The sequence below is a fragment of the Phaeodactylum tricornutum genome, chromosome 15 (assembly GCF_000150955.2).
Source record: "Phaeodactylum tricornutum CCAP 1055/1 chromosome 15, whole genome shotgun sequence".
Lineage (NCBI taxonomy): Eukaryota > Bacillariophyta > Bacillariophyceae > Surirellales > Neidiaceae > Phaeodactylum > Phaeodactylum tricornutum.
In genome coordinates this window covers 755,722-770,340 of record NC_011683.1, presented here as the reverse complement: position 1 = coordinate 770,340, position 14,619 = coordinate 755,722, and the positions used below count along the sequence as shown (strand labels likewise).

The 14,619-nt window shown below is 48.1% G+C and overlaps 7 protein-coding genes across 7 annotated transcripts; 4 read left to right on the top strand and 3 right to left on the bottom strand.

The window, feature by feature from the left end:
- The first annotated feature begins 42 nt into the window (after positions 1–42).
- Positions 43–1,403, top strand: PHATRDRAFT_54834 (dehydrogenase). The gene is made up of 2 exons (XM_002182417.1): positions 43–777; positions 878–1,403. Exons 1-2 carry the CDS (start codon positions 88–90, stop codon positions 1,364–1,366), a joined length of 1,179 nt encoding a protein of 392 aa, XP_002182453.1. The 5' UTR covers positions 43–87; the 3' UTR covers positions 1,367–1,403.
- Positions 1,404–1,685: 282 nt separating this feature from the next.
- On the top strand, positions 1,686–2,642 carry PHATRDRAFT_48032 (predicted protein; the record flags this gene model as incomplete). The annotated part of the gene is made up of 2 exons (XM_002182416.1): positions 1,686–2,232; positions 2,326–2,642. Exons 1-2 carry the CDS (start codon positions 1,755–1,757, stop codon positions 2,640–2,642), a joined length of 795 nt encoding a protein of 264 aa, XP_002182452.1. The 5' UTR covers positions 1,686–1,754.
- A 204-nt stretch (positions 2,643–2,846) lies between these two features.
- Positions 2,847–4,998, bottom strand: PHATRDRAFT_48031 (predicted protein). The gene has a single exon (XM_002182260.1). The coding sequence runs from the start codon at positions 4,903–4,905 to the stop codon at positions 2,908–2,910; it is 1,998 nt and encodes a 665-aa protein (XP_002182296.1). The 5' UTR covers positions 4,906–4,998; the 3' UTR covers positions 2,847–2,907.
- Positions 4,999–6,457: 1,459 nt separating this feature from the next.
- PHATRDRAFT_14549 (predicted protein) lies at positions 6,458–6,973 on the top strand (the record flags this gene model as incomplete). Its single annotated transcript, XM_002182415.1, has 1 exon — positions 6,458–6,973. A coding segment is annotated over one exon (516 nt), but the record flags the coding sequence as incomplete, so codon positions are not given.
- Positions 6,974–7,192: 219 nt separating this feature from the next.
- On the bottom strand, positions 7,193–8,472 carry PHATRDRAFT_48029 (predicted protein). Its single transcript, XM_002182259.1, has 3 exons — positions 8,187–8,472; positions 8,066–8,155; positions 7,193–8,021 (listed from the first exon to the last, which is right to left on the bottom strand). The coding sequence occupies exons 1-3, from the start codon at positions 8,255–8,257 to the stop codon at positions 7,235–7,237; spliced, it is 948 nt and encodes a 315-aa protein (XP_002182295.1). The 5' UTR covers positions 8,258–8,472; the 3' UTR covers positions 7,193–7,234.
- Positions 8,473–8,699: 227 nt separating this feature from the next.
- Positions 8,700–10,595, top strand: PHATRDRAFT_48028 (predicted protein; the record flags this gene model as incomplete). Its single annotated transcript, XM_002182414.1, has 2 exons — positions 8,700–10,332; positions 10,354–10,595. Exons 1-2 carry the CDS (start codon positions 9,006–9,008, stop codon positions 10,593–10,595), a joined length of 1,569 nt encoding a protein of 522 aa, XP_002182450.1. The 5' UTR covers positions 8,700–9,005.
- A 346-nt stretch (positions 10,596–10,941) lies between these two features.
- Positions 10,942–13,036, bottom strand: PHATRDRAFT_48027 (predicted protein). Its single transcript, XM_002182258.1, has 4 exons — positions 12,726–13,036; positions 12,352–12,602; positions 11,911–12,293; positions 10,942–11,864 (listed from the first exon to the last, which is right to left on the bottom strand). Exons 1-4 carry the CDS (start codon positions 12,970–12,972, stop codon positions 11,084–11,086), a joined length of 1,662 nt encoding a protein of 553 aa, XP_002182294.1. The 5' UTR covers positions 12,973–13,036; the 3' UTR covers positions 10,942–11,083.
- Between the last annotated feature and the right edge of the window lie 1,583 nt (positions 13,037–14,619).

Below are 14,619 nucleotides of genomic sequence, written 5' to 3'. Positions count from 1 at the left end.
TGTATTTGGTGCGGTAGACACGATACAATAAATCTGGATACAGTGGCCTTTCGGTCTACCCAAAACGATCGATCCCGGACAATCAGGATGAATGCGACCAAGAATCTGTTACGTTCTCGTGTCGGAAAATACTCGCGTGCATTGGTACGACCAGTAGCAAAGCTTACGGGAAACGCGTTCCCGTTGCGTGCCGACTTTCGTGGAACGAGTCAGTCCACAGTCGTTCCGCATCATCGATTCTTTGGCACCGACGCGCACGTTAATGTCGTTCACGTTTCGGTCCAAGAAGCCCGAGAAACAACCGCCAAGGCGCTGCAAATGATTGGCTGGGATCACGAAGATGCAGCTCTCCAGGCAGAAATTATGACGGCCGCCGAATTGTGTGGCAACAATCAGGGACTCGTCAAAATGTACCAACCCGCACTCATGGCGCCGTCGCCCAACGCCGGGAAACCAACTGTCGAACGCGAGACTCCCACATCGGCTGTCGTTAACGCAAATCAATCACCCGGGATGCTCGCTGCCGTCAATGCTGCCGACTTGGCGGTCCACAAAGCAACAACCAACGGTCCTATTGCCATCGTTACCTCCTACAATACCTCTACTTCGTCGGGACAGCTGGCCTTTTATGTAGAACGCATGGCACGAAAAGGAATTATTGGGATTGCTATGGCCAATTCACCAGAGTTCGTGGCGGCGGCTCAAGGAGGAAAGCCCGTCTTTGGGACCAATCCCATCGCCGTGGGAATTCCACAAAAAGACGCGGTTCCCTTTACGGTACGGTAATATTGACTGTGAACACTGTACCGGAAAGCGACCCTACTTTCACGTCTTGACACACCGTTTTCTCATCTATTCTTTCCTTTCGTTACCATAGTTTGACATGGCGACTTCGGCAATTGCCTTGTTTGGGTTACTGACTTCCAAAGCGCAGAACACGCCGCTGCCATCCAATGTTGCCTATGGTAAAGACGGTGGTTGGACCACTGATGCCGCAGAAGTGTTGGACGGCGGTGCAATTGCAACCTTCGGTGGACACAAAGGTGCAGGGCTGGCCTTGTGTATTGAGCTATTGGCTGGGGCTCTCTCGGGAAGCGCAGTACTTGGACTTGTGGAATCCAAAAAGTCGGCCAAGTCATGGGGACATTTGTTTATTGCTATCGATCCCAATGCTTTGACGGACGATTTTGAAAGCAAGACAGCCTCTGTTATCGCCGCGGTGAAAGCGTCCGGTGACAACATTCGTATCCCGGGAGAGCGGTCCGCAAACATGTCGGAGGAACGAAAAGCTGTGGGAATCATGCCCGTACCACAGAAGATTTGGGAATCCATTGTCTTGACTGCTGAGCACGGCATCCAAAACTAGACAATAATTTGAAAGGTAAAGAAAGACTTTCGCGTCTTGTCTTGGAGCGCAATTGAGCATTGTTGAATGATATGTGTTGCGCGAAAATATGTTCATAGTGCGGGGAGAGCTCGTTGTCGGAGACGTAATTAGCGCGACCGGAATTTCCAAACGTGACCCATCCCGCGAGGCTCTTCCAGTCGGGATTTTCATTTTCAGGCTCGACATTTTGGATCAACAACGAACTTCGAGTATGTTCGCCTCGTTTTCGTTCGAGAATCGTTAACAGGAACCAAGCGATTGTACGTGTCTTCTTGATGGATTATGGAAGTCGACCAATCAGTGATCACATTTCTTTAGTTTACACTGTTGATCCTTGGTCGAAGTAGTTTGCCGCAGACGTCGAGACATGAAATTCCCGGTACTGTTTTTGAATCATGGTGGAGGCCCGCTGCCCTTGATGGGCCGGCAGCTCCATTTAGCAGCCCATATGAAGCAAGTCGTTAAACAGCATCTTCCGTTAGAGAAACCTAAGTCGATCGTTGTTCTGTCAGCTCACTGGGAAAGCGATCCAATTAAGATATCATCCGCCGAAGCACCAAAGATGTACTACGATTACAGCGGATTTCCACCGGAGACGTATAAATATCAGTATCCAGCTCCAGGGTCTCCCCAACTTGCGACCAAAATTCACAGTCTTTTCGAGGACAATGGTATACCTAGTGAGCTAGATCCGGCTCGGGGCTTTGACCATGGAGTTTTTGTACCCTTGATGCTCATGTATCCCGATGCTGACATCCCAGTAGTTTGTGTGTCCCTTCACAGCTCGTTGTCGGCTGACACCAACATGGAAGTAGGGGCAGCTTTGCAACCATTAAGAGACGAAGGTAAGAGATAATTCTTGTTTCACCAAGCTATTCTTTTTAGCTAGTGAACCCTTAACGAATTTTCTTTTTCTGACGTAACTTACCCGTGAAAAGGAGTCTTGATTCTGGGATCTGGCTATACGTTTCACAATATGCATGCGTTTTTCAATCCAAGCCCAGAGACGCACGAAGCTTCCAAATTATTTAACGAATGGCTCAAGACAACCATCACTGGCCCTGGGAATGTGGCGACAAAGCTCAGTAGGTGGGAGCAGGCTCCAGGCGCTCGTGTTGCCCATCCCAGGGAAGAGCATTTGATGCCGCTTCTTATTGTGATGGCGGCAGGTGGAATTGGCACCACTCCAAAAGTAATTTTTGATTTACCAGATGACCACGAAAACCATGCCGTTTCTGGCTATTTGTTTGAATGAAAAGCTTATTAATCGTTAAGAAAATCAGGATTCTCTATGGCCTTTAAAAGTCCACTGAAGGCATGACGAGAAGAATTACTGACTGTGAACAGCATCTGATCTTTCACCTATGAAGCCTACTACTTACATTAACGTCTACATAAACTACCGCACATATTGATGACTCGCAGAGTCCTGCACACATGGGAGGCTGTCTCATTGCGTCTACCAGCTGAAGTGTTTCACTTCTTTGTTCATAAGTTTCTTGTCCCCCAAAATGATTGATTTATTCGGTACCCAAGAAACTCCGGTTGCACCACCCCAGCATAATTGCTGGAACTGACTGTGAAAGGTTTTGCGTAGGAGCACTTTCAGCGGACACAGACTCCGGCATTGAAGTCAATTCGTTTGAAAGAGATTCAGCTGCGGGTAACTTTTTAACCGGGTAGAGTGGGGTGCTTAAGGACAGGAGCATACAGTCAAAACCACTAGAGCTCATAGGTGGGGTTGTGTGTTGCGATGGCAACAGACGATGTTGGTCACAAATAAAATGTTCCTCATTTTTAAGTGAAAGGGAAAGATCAGCATCGACGTTGTGGACAAGATGACTCGGTCCGTCGGCAGTAGAAATGTTGAGGTCTTTGTTCGGGAGAGGAGGATCTTCGTATGAGGAGGGGGTCACAATGAACCCATATTCGTCCAGATATTGATACGGGAGCGGAAGGCGGCTGTCGTTTTGCGGATACGGAATTTTACTTGTGCTCACCTTTGTGAAAGGAGGAACGCCTCTTGACTGCAGAAAGGATAGACTTGATTGATTCAGACCAGCAGAATGTTCTTCGGCTGGTACTATATCTTCTGCCGTAGACAGATTACAGAGCAATTTGTTTTCCCTATCATATTCCAGGCCCTGCGAACCATAAAAATTTGTTGATTTGCATTTCATTGAGGCAATTCCAACATATGATGCCACAGTATCTCGTTTGGGTTTCTTTTCCGACAAGGGAATCATCTTTCTTGGCTCGGCCTTGCTAACGTTTTTGGAGACGCCGGGAGCCTCGATTTTATAGATTGGATAATTATCGTCCGTGCAAGTTCCATTGATTTGTCCTTTGTGATTCCCAAACATGCCAGTGCTCTGCGTAACATCCTTGGATAGACCTGTAAGCGACGTAGCAAGGACATTACGAATGGCCCCGATTCCATCTTGATCAGATAAATAGTTGGCAGCACTAACCAGGGAAACCGATATCGTCGAGATGGAGTCGTCGTCACTGCATTCTATTGCTGGAACATAGTCAATCTCAGATACTGGACGATTAGCGGAGAACAGACATTGATCATCGCGAGTTATCGACGAGGTCGAATCCGCCAACCCGCTCTTTGACTCTTGTTCTGGCAAGCTGGACTTCCTTGTTCCAAGGAAGCCCGTGATTGGCTCGTGCGTACATGTTGGTTTGATGTTCTCCCCTAAAGCAACGCAATCCCCTTTTGCTTTCTTAGTTTCGCAATTGCTTTTTGAATGAGTAGGAAGAGCGTCATAAGAAATGTCGGACTGAGGCAAAACAAGACCAAGCTGAGCAAAGGACAAGAACATCCCTTCCTTGGCTTCATCCATTCCGTCGTAGTCAAGCTCCGTGCTCTCAGACGGGCCTAGACACATGCTTTCGTCCGACTTGCACAGGCAAATTTCGATTTCTTCTTCGTTGCTCTGAAGCCACTCCTGGTATGTAGTGTCTTTGATTTTTTTATGCATCAGCGTACTAGAACGGGGTCCTCCCGCGAGCGGTGGATTTTCTGCATCCTCAAAGCTTCTCCTCATCGTCCCACAAACTCTACGCCTTTCGGATTGCTGTATGGCTGATATGTCTAGCTGCGCAAAGGATTCTTGTTTCTGCCGAACGACTTGCGTGTTGTTTGGATCAGTGGTGACACTGTATTGTCCACGGCTATGCATGGCGGGAAAGTCGCGCGAGGGGAATGTCCTTGATTTCACCGGTTCCAGATGACGCGAGCAAGGAGAGCGGATCGATCTGTGAGGAGATTCATAAGTCCCACAGAGAGTGCGTTTCCTTGCTTCATCGTCCGAGAGCTCATGATCGTCGGTAACTTCGGTCCAATCCGGGCTAGATGGATCACTCCAGATCGACCCTCGTTGAAAAATGCGCTTCCAAGAGCGCAATAAATGTCGACCCCCACCCGAATTTTTTTTTAAATGCTGCCAATCAGCTCCTGGCATCGGATCACTTCGTCTACGATCGCTCGGAATGGTTTGAACGATCATGCTCGGTAGAGTTAGAAAAAGAACTTTGCTTTTCGTCACACACTTTACTGGAAGACCCGCCGCAATTCTGGATGTCAAACCCACATATATCCAGGAGACTCACACTAGACAGTGAGCGAATGATCAAGAAATAAATGGAGGTCAACGAGAGCGGAGTTGAATGTGAGGCCCGGACGAGACGACCCGTTTGTGATTCTTCAAACAACCCGCGTGCGGATATTTAGCCATAGTATATCAAATGTTGGTCTACAGGAACGAATTGTTGAGAACGCCATACGATTCTCATACGAGCCAGCTTCTTTAGGGCGGCTTATAACGGACGTTATATGGATTCTTTGATCAGCATTACTGTTAACAAATTCCACGTTTCACTAACTGTAAATATACGGAGCGCTCGCTAGAGATCTTCTTCACAAAACACTTCGTTCACGTTTAATATGTCTTATCCTAGGCCTTCGTTTCTCTTTTTCTTCTCCTTCTCTTATCCTGGTTTGTCCTGAACGAGCCTACATGATACAATACCACAACAAGATGCAGATCTACGGAAACTAAGTGAGTCTCTGACAGTAGAATGGCTCTCTAGTAGACTTAACAGTGTCTGCGAGGCCAATGTCCATGTTTCGTTGGATGCATTTTTGTAAATTTTGGTTTTCACTACTAGGGCTTTGGTTGAATGTGAGGTTTTGCCTCGTTTGGGGCGAAGCCGTTGCAACCCGGATCTGTTCCGGTTGCTGAACAGACGAAACACGAATCAAGTTCGTTTCGGCCAGTGTCACAGTCCGTTGCAATTGGCTGCTGCCGTGTGCGCTGGTGCTACGAGCGTGAGCTGTTTACAGTCAACACCACCAGCAACGAGTCTCGCGCTGTGAGAGCCAGCAAAGGGCAGGACACGGCACGCCGTATGCAGTTGCAACGGTAGAACCGACACTAATGTACGAAAGGTAGTGAAGGTTTCAGTATCACCACCAATTTACAGTCACACACAAATACTTACCACTAGATTCACAGTCACACACCTGTGTCCCCTACCACAAGCTTCCTTGCGCCTTGCAACTACAAACATCCTGAACCGGCAAGACCAAAAGACGTTGTATCCCCGCAAGTCTTTTGCACTTTGTCCAACGATCAACAGCATCCTGTACACCATCAAGCATTCTAGTTCCCCGCCCGGGATTGGGCAATTGCAAACGCAGCTGTGGCTCTTGAACGCTTGCAGCAAGGACAAGCCTGGGTAAGACCAGCAGCATCCCTCAAGTCTCTACTACTAGAACCTTGAGGAGAATTGACAACATTACCGGCAGACAGCGGACGGTGAAGGAAACCAAGCTCGTACTCATCGGAGATACACGTGGAGATTTAAACTCTTCGTTGAGAACAGCTCCTTTGTCTTGGAAATTATATGAAGAAATCACAAGTCGAGCAAGCAAGGACGGTGAGCAATAATAGTTCGTCATCTACGGACGCGAGCAGTAACAGGCAAGTCACAATGTCGGCTCACAACAACAATAACAATTACCCCAATCACAACGTGGCGGTGAGCATCGGCACCAAACCCACATTGATTGTAGTCAAACCGATGCAGTTTCTCATCATGGATGCTCCTCGCCAAGGTAACCTTCACGTCTATATTAAAGAGATGCGCAAGTACCACGTGACTGATGTTGTGCGAGTTTGCGAACCGACGTATCAAGGTGGTGAACTTAGCAACGCCGGGATTTCCTTGCACGAACTCGAGTACAAGGACGGAACCTCTCCACCCAAAGATCTCATCGACACGTGGCTACAGCTGGTTGAAAAGACTTTCTACGGAAAGACGCAGCAGTCCAATGGCGACAGTACCAGCAATTGCATCGCGGTGCACTGCGTGGCCGGACTGGGACGGGCACCCGTCATGGTGGCAATTGCTTTGATTGAATTTGCCAGTATGGATCCAGTTGAAGCCGTTACCTTTATTCGCCAGAGGCGCCGCGGAGCAATCAATGAAAAGCAGCTGCTTTATTTGGAAGGCTACAAGAAGCAGTATCGACGAGGCGCCGGTCCGGAAGCGTCGTGTTGCGTGATTCTCTAGTTTTTGGATGCTGGAACAAGAACGCTGATGAGTCGAGTATAGGTGGGGATCAATCGAAAATCTGGAACATGGAGAGACTGATTGTGGATCCCTTTTGGACGGCGTTTCGTGAAGGAAGAACAATAAAAATGAGGGGAACCGTGGCTTACTCTAAAGTCAATTCGAACGAGACATATCTTTGTCTGGAGAGCCACGTAGCAGCAATGTAAAGAATGCAGTAGCTTTCAACAATCTCTATTACGGAAGTACTCGGCATCTTCTTTATTTCCCCGGACCTTCCCAAAACGCAATTTCGTTCCGCTCTTGTTGGGTGAGCTGACAAACTGTCCAGTGGGCGTAATAAAGAGCGCCAACATCGTAAATGGTGTGACACCAGATCGGCACGGCCAAATTGTCAAACGCGAGATAGATGGCACCGAAATACACGCTCGCTAGTGTCGCCAAGAACGCGTAAAGGGGCGTCACCGCGTGTAAGGCACCAAACACGATACTGGCGGCACCCACAGCCAGCACGGGTCCAAAGCGATTCGCTAGTTCGTATTGTAAGATGCCACGAAAGAGCATTTCTTCACCGAATCCAGCCGCCAATCCCAATGCCAATGCGGTGAAAAAGGCAAAAAGTGGCTTAAATGTGCCGCCCATGAGTGCCAAGATGCTTCTTTGAGTAGCTTTGGTTACGTCTTGCAAGGCCGGAAAGCGGTCTTCGATCAAATCCAGCGCTGCCGCAAGACCGCCGAGTGGAAGTGCCAACAGAAATCCACCTCCAATCGACTTTAAATCGAACACAATGTTGGGACCGAATCCCCAGTTAGGCGTTTGCAGAATTGCAGCGGCGATCGCAGCTGCCACAATCAGCAGCGATTGTCCTCCCACAAGAATTAGAGTGGTACGGCCGTCAAAGAGGTCATCTTGCTGTGGTAGCGATGACGGACCTTCGTCGCCTTCTTCGGGAAGAGCATTCCTCTGGAAGAGTGCAGTTGACGTTCTTGCGTGTTCATTCTCCAAACCGGCATAGTATCCTTTACGAGTTGGATCTTTTTTAAGACCACTCACCAAATTGTAGTTTTGTCGTGTGTGTGCATTATTCTGGACTTTCGTCGGCGTCCAACTTCGTGGTCTAACAGTAAAGCCTTTCTCGGATATTGATCTGGGAGTTCTGGGAAGCGAATATCCAAGCGAACCCTGAAACGACGATATCAGTAGACAGACGAACACTACTATTGCCGAAGCACTCTTTTTCGTGACCAGTGTGCCAAACGTGCGCTTTCGCGAAGTCTCGCTCATTTATGAAAAGAATGGCGTGATTCGTCGGTTGGGAATAACCAGAGGACGGGATTGTCTCCAAGAGAACTCACGAACTGGCGAGAGTAGATGGCGATGTTTCAAATAGGCAGCCAGAAAGGTGATGACCGTTCTCTATCTCTACCCCCTCAAAGTCTATGAGGAATAAGAAGAAAAGGGAGGGGTTAACTGTAGAAGCTCTTCACCGTCAAGCATCGTTGTCACAGATCAGTCAGCATGCTCATGGCGTCACCTTCCCTCACTGTCTCGTAAAATCTTGGCAACTGTACGTTTCGGCATTGATCCGATCTTTTTCAATCCCAGAAACAAGTGACTAGAACGAATTTTTGCTTCGTTTCTGTTAGCCATCCCCACCCGGAAGTGGATGGAAATGGGAATTCACGTCACTGTCAGGAACCGTAAATCACGTATTCGGGCGATTGACAAATGGCATCATCGCCAAAAACCGAGGTGCAAAGGTCCAAAGACTTTCCCTCTCCCAAATGCATTGCGACAATATCAATCATCCATCCAATGAGTGCGCGGACTACCACAACTTTGATCTTTTCAACTGTAACGCGACTGCACCTTTAGGATTCTGTTACCAACATAACTCTGTTCAACAGCTTCTCAATTTTACCGTTGACTGCTGCGTTCGCCAGAGCGTTGGAGCGTTACTCCATCTGTGCACCTCTCCTGGAAAAAAGGCCACTGGAATTGGATTGACGGCGATTCTCGGTATTTTAAGAATATGAGAGAATCTGTGTACAGAAAGCATTGGGGAAGTCGAAGTAACGGCAGTGAAACCGATCATTCCGGGCATCTTCGAAAATGCTCATACACACCGCCACCTGTACCGACGGTAGTAATCACTCAACAGCGACAACATTCACCTATCATAGATCGACACGAGCCAGCAAGCTCCCCACAAATATCCTTTAGAAGAATCCGACGCCCTTCTCCCCTGATACAATCTCGAGACGAGGCGCCACCCAGGCGAGGATTGAGTTCCGACAGGGAGTATGAACAAGGCGACGAAGAGTTGTCTGTGGTACCTAGTGGCAACTTGACACCGCTTTCTTCTTACTCGCCCCTAAGAACATTCGCTAATTGGAACCAGACAAGTGCCGACAGCGCTAGCTATCATTTGGCTTCTCCGGATGGTCAGATTGCCATCGATGTTCGATTACCTTCGCCGAAACATCGTACGAAACTGAAACGGTGGTACGAGAAACAAGATGCAGCCTCGGCCACCACCAGCAATCTCAAAGGGCGCCCCCTGCAAAGCCATTCGCAGCGCATTCATCAACAAGGTACCATTCATTTGGAGAAAACTGATCATTTGCTATATGACGAAAAACTAGAACTCCCTGTAGACGAAATGTTGTTCTCGAATGAAGACACGTTCGACCAGACGGCTGACCAAACCTACGATGAGACTTACGCTACGAATCCAAAGACGATGTCAACGTTCGCGGATGACCACACGCTGGACTCAGCATGTGCTGGCCGTAGCGTTGGTCACGGTGACGACTTGAGGACGAAACAACACGTTCCGTTTGTCAGCATCATCGTTATGGCTGTTCAACTTTTGATACTAATTACACAACTCGCCATGTGCGGAGTTGCGAGTCTTGATGTCAATCCAATGATTGGACCATATCCGGACGCATTTTCAGAATGGGGCGGCAAGAATGCATACTTGATGACTGAAGAGAATCAGTGGTGGAGGCTACTGACATCGTCGTTTTTGCACGTTGGCGTCCTTCACTTGCTAGCAAACGCTTTGTGCGTGATCTGGTCTGTTGCTGTCTTTGAACAAGAGTGGGGATCTTGTAGATGGTTGCTCGTTTTTCTCGTCAGTTCCGTTGGATGTACGGCCTGTGCTTCACTTGGCGACGCCGACACGATTGGCGTTGGAAGTTCCGGGACCTTAATGGGTCTCTACGCTGCAAAACTTGCACAAGTGATGAGCTGCACTTGCTTTGAAGTACATAAATCTTTGGATGGGAACATTCATTATGACCGAATGTGCGGCGTTTTGGTTGGGATTGCCATCCTTTCCATGTTGAGTGCATGTACGTACATTGATTGGTCAGGCCATGTTGGCGGACTGGTGACAGGGTTTTTAGTGGGGATTTTGATATTCAGCACCTCTATCAGACACTGCTGCACTCGACTCCTTTGGGCTTTACTAGGTCTTCTCGGGGTGTCCGGATTCCTAGGCTTTGCACTGTACTCTGTGGCAGTGTATATTGAACCAGACGAACAGATCGCGGACACCTGCGAATACTTTCGAAACCTTTTCCCCGAAGACTACACTTGTGAATGTGCTTGGTGAAGTATATTGGTCCTGTTCGATTTTTACCATCAAAGTTAGAACACGATATCCTCGTGTAAATTCGAGCTCATTTGCTAGCACATCGGCTTTTTCCGCTTTGAAAAGTCGCCGTGCAAGTTTTGGGTATCCGCTCGGAGTAGCTCTTGAATGAACCGGAAGCTCCCACTCTACATCAGTTGACTACAATATAAATCAGTATAGAGGACGAAAGACAGGTTTTTATTTCGTTGGGAAGGCAGAGTTGTTAGACTGGTGTAGGCTTCTATATTTGCAACTATAGCATATATAAATCTAAAAGAAATCTCTTTGCCCATTCCAGGTGCCAAATATCTGACGATATGACTTCTAATCAGAAAAAAGATCAAGTAGCTATTATGTTAAAGGTAAAGTAAAGTAATGTACAGACGGCTGCGTCAAAAAAGGAACAAATGACAGAGTGATTGTTGATCTGACATCAGCCGCCCGCAAACGGATATTTGATGTGAAATTCAATCGTAAACAGATTCGCCGGCAAACAGCATAACAGATGAAGGGGATCGAGATAAGTTGCCCTCATCGCCGTCGTCGCTATATGCCTTTCCTTTCCGGTTGACAGGTTCGGGAATGGACAAATCTTGACGAATGTTGTTGAACATATGTTCAAGCTCTTCGTCCATTCCGAAGTGGTCGAGATGATCATGTCCTTCGTCGTGATCCAATTCATCCTCGTGAGCAGGGAACGTATGGATCATTTTTCCATGCACCGGAGCCGAAGGGCGATCGAAATAGTTTCGACTGACCGCACCCGAGGAAGGTTTGACACCGATCTCAGGATGCATGAAGTGCTGCGCCGACTGCTTGAGACCAGCACACTCGGCCAAAATACGGGCGCGCTCTTCGCATTCATCCACGTCTTCTTGTTCTGAAGCAGAGGAACGCGCGAAGTAGTTGCGACCAAACATGGTCGCATCCGCAGTCTCGATAGGCTTCTCGGGGTGAGCAAAGATCTCGGCCTGATGCTTGAGAGCTCTGGCTTCCGCCACGATACGGGCTCGCTCCTCTGCGGCTCCGAACGTCTCGTACTCCGGCTCCGAAGGACGGGAGAAGTAGTTGCGAGCGCACACGTAGGCATCCACAAGTAGCGGACGCTCTGGATGCAAGTAGTCGGACGCAGCGATCTGAAGAGCGCGAATATCCTTGAAGATCTCGTCCATCTGATCGAGCTCGTCTTCCGAGATCTGCTCAGGACCCGACGCACGGTCAAAGTAGCACCGAGCAGTGGCGTACGGACTGACCGTGGCGACACCTTTCGGGGTGCATGAAGTGCTGCGCCGACTGCTTGAGACCAGCACACTCGGCCAAAATACGGGCGCGCTCTTCGCACTCATCCACGTCTTCTTGTTCTGAAGCAGAGGAACGCGCGAAGTAGTTGCGACCAAACATGGTCGCATCCGCAGTCTCGATAGGCTTCTCGGGGTGAGCAAAGATCTCGGCCTGACGCTTGAGAGCTCTGGCTTCCGCCACGATACGGGCTCGCTCCTCTGCGGCTCCGAACGTCTCGTACTCCGGCTCCGAAGGACGGGAGAAGTAGTTGCGAGCGCACACGTAGGCATCCACAAGTAGCGGACGCTCTGGATGCAAGTAGTCGGACGCAGCGATCTGAAGAGCGCGAATATCCTTGAAGATCTCGTCCATCTGATCGAGCTCGTCTTCCGAGATCTGCTCAGGACCCGACGCACGGTCAAAGTAGTTGCGTCCAAGCAGTGGCATCAGTCACTGGCAATATTCTTTCGGGATGCATGAAGTGCTGCGCCGACTGCTTCAGTAACTTGAGCTCTTCCATAACTTGAGCCTGCTCTTCCATATCATCCAGAGCAACACGCTCTGGAGCAGAGGGACGATCAAAGAAGCAGCGGGTAACGGAATGGGCTGACTGGACTTTGGCTTCGGGGTGCATAAAGAACTCGGCGACCAATCGAAGTTTGCGAGAGTCTTCTAAAACACGAAGGCGTTCTTCCCATTCTTCGTCTTTTGGATCGCGTAGCGAAGGAGAGATAATATCGTGAGATGCGAGTGAAACCTTTTCAAGAAAACTTTGACAGAGGAGATAATTTCCGGCTTCGCACAAAGAGCGGCACTAGCTACGCTTACCTTCTTCTTCTTCGGACTCGTCTGAACACTCGGCATTGTCTTCAAAAAGTTCGGAAAGCGTGGAACTTGTGGCTGCTACGCTAGCTTCGGACGAAGTCGTATCTTCACGCACATCAGCAATGTTCAAAGAACAAAGTTCGGTCGAGAAAGTCGCGGCTTTAGATTTACGTCCTCTCGAGCTCACAACGTACGAAACCCGGCGGGTTTCGCGATAGTTGGAGACTGGAGAGGACTTTTGGTTTCCCATCGTAAAAGTTCGGGTTGGAGCGTAAAGGTTTACTCTTGACTGGAGGTTGGATATTTAGATTATGAGATGGAATTATACCTCCTACGACTCGCATCGGAGATTGGTACTTGGGAAAGAGCGTAAGGGAAAGACAAGGTACACGCAATGCGGGAGAACCGCACGAGCGATCTTCTCAGCTCCATTGCTATAATTGGAGACATCGATACGTCAAGCTGGCTTCTTCTTTCCTAACTATTTAATTCGCATTCAATACCAGATCTGAGCGAAACGTCGACACTGGGATTGACACGGAATCCTTAAGTAAAGAACGATCGTTCTTCCCTCCTCGACTCTTTTACAAAGTATGTAGCGGACCAAGAAGGCCTCTGTTCTCAATTGTTCGATTCCGTATCTTTCGGACTTTCAACCATCGAAAGCCTGATGAGACTCCGGTCTAGAAAAGGTGTCACCATTCGCATTCTAGATCAGAATTCGGTTGGTGACATCTCCTTTGACACGATGCCCTCACGCGTAACCAGTATATGTCTAGTATATAGTGTAGAATCGATTGCGTACGAAAGAACAAATCCAAAAAATAAGAGGTATCTTCTTTGGGTTCCAATCAGCAGTCGTATCCAAAATAAGATCGAAGGCTGTTCATAAATCCCAAACCGAAGCAATCATACCCTCCCCCTTTCCGCCTCCCAATCGCAAACAGTACGACAATGGCCAAGCCCAAGACAAAGAAAGAAGAAGAGGTCGTCCTCTCCAAGTAAGTAGAACCAATGCCAATTGGGTTGTTCTGATGTCGGTGCGCGTTGTTGTCGCAATAGGGTATTGACTGTGAATTCGCATCGAGAACGCAGCGGTCTTGTTCGAGTCTGTTTAATTGGTCTACTTCGCCCAATACCCTTTGCAGTCAAGCATATAAGCCATGGACTTTATGTCGAAGCAAGCACGTGGTCATCGTTGTAGCGAGACGAAATCTTTTTGGATTCAATTGTAGCACGGTAATGTGGGGCGATTGACTGGTGGTGTCTACCATGCCTCGTGTTTTTTTCAAGGTGTCACTATCTCCTTTTCTAATTCGGAACATATCCTCACTAACCAAGTGTTGTTGCATGAACAGGAAAGATGCCAAAAAAGTTACCAAGCTAGAAAGTCAAATTCCGTATCATGAAGGCCGGTAAGTTGCGGTCACTCTAGGATTGATTTGGATCCTTTCAAAGACTTCGCTAGTCTCTCACACACAAGTCTTTTTCGCCAAACTAAACATATACAGAGGAAACAAAGAGGAAGTCCAAAAGATCCAAGACCAGATTGCTGCTATCTGGGAAAAGACAAAAGCTGCAGCTTGGGAGTAAATAAACCTGATACTCTAATTTAGGACTTTTGATAAATACTGCATTGCTCTGCGCCACTCCGACCTTTCACTCGTATCTGCAGCTTCGACAATCATTTAGACTACGTATGTGAAGTTCCAGCATTGGCATAGTATCCTTAATTACAATATAATCTTGATCGGAACTTTTGCTGAAGTTTTTTTCATATCTGTTAGTTGTCCATTGTACTTCTTTGACGAGCTACGTTCAGTCAAGTCTTCAAAATGACAAAAGATCCCCTACTGGTGCAGAGTCAAAATGATGTACTCTTTTCCTTCAAACTCAC

What these genes read in the sequence shown, in the direction of transcription:
- PHATRDRAFT_48027 (XM_002182258.1), bottom strand. Translation starts at nt 12,972, where the DNA reads ATGGGAAACCAAAAGTCCTCTCCAGTCTCCAACTATCGCGAAACCCGC. An exon ending in ATCCCGAAAGAATATTGCCA is followed by an intron (nt 12,294 to 12,351) that starts GTGACTGATGCC and finishes GGTCCTGAGCAG; the next exon opens with ATCTCGGAAGACGAGCTCGA. An exon ending in GAGTGTGCTGGTCTCAAGCA is followed by an intron (nt 11,865 to 11,910) that starts GTCGGCGCAGCA and finishes CGCCACGGTCAG; the next exon opens with TCCGTACGCCACTGCTCGGT.
- PHATRDRAFT_54834 (XM_002182417.1), top strand. Translation starts at nt 88, where the DNA reads ATGAATGCGACCAAGAATCTGTTACGTTCTCGTGTCGGAAAATACTCG. An exon ending in AAGACGCGGTTCCCTTTACG is followed by an intron (nt 778 to 877) that starts GTACGGTAATAT and finishes TCGTTACCATAG; the next exon opens with TTTGACATGGCGACTTCGGC.
- PHATRDRAFT_48029 (XM_002182259.1), bottom strand. Translation starts at nt 8,257, where the DNA reads ATGAGCGAGACTTCGCGAAAGCGCACGTTTGGCACACTGGTCACGAAA. An exon ending in AGTGCTTCGGCAATAGTAGT is followed by an intron (nt 8,156 to 8,186) that starts GTTCGTCTGTCT and finishes TCGTCGTTTCAG; the next exon opens with GGTTCGCTTGGATATTCGCT. An exon ending in GAAGTTGGACGCCGACGAAA is followed by an intron (nt 8,022 to 8,065) that starts GTCCAGAATAAT and finishes CAATTTGGTGAG; the next exon opens with TGGTCTTAAAAAAGATCCAA.
- PHATRDRAFT_48031 (XM_002182260.1), bottom strand. Translation starts at nt 4,905, where the DNA reads ATGATCGTTCAAACCATTCCGAGCGATCGTAGACGAAGTGATCCGATG.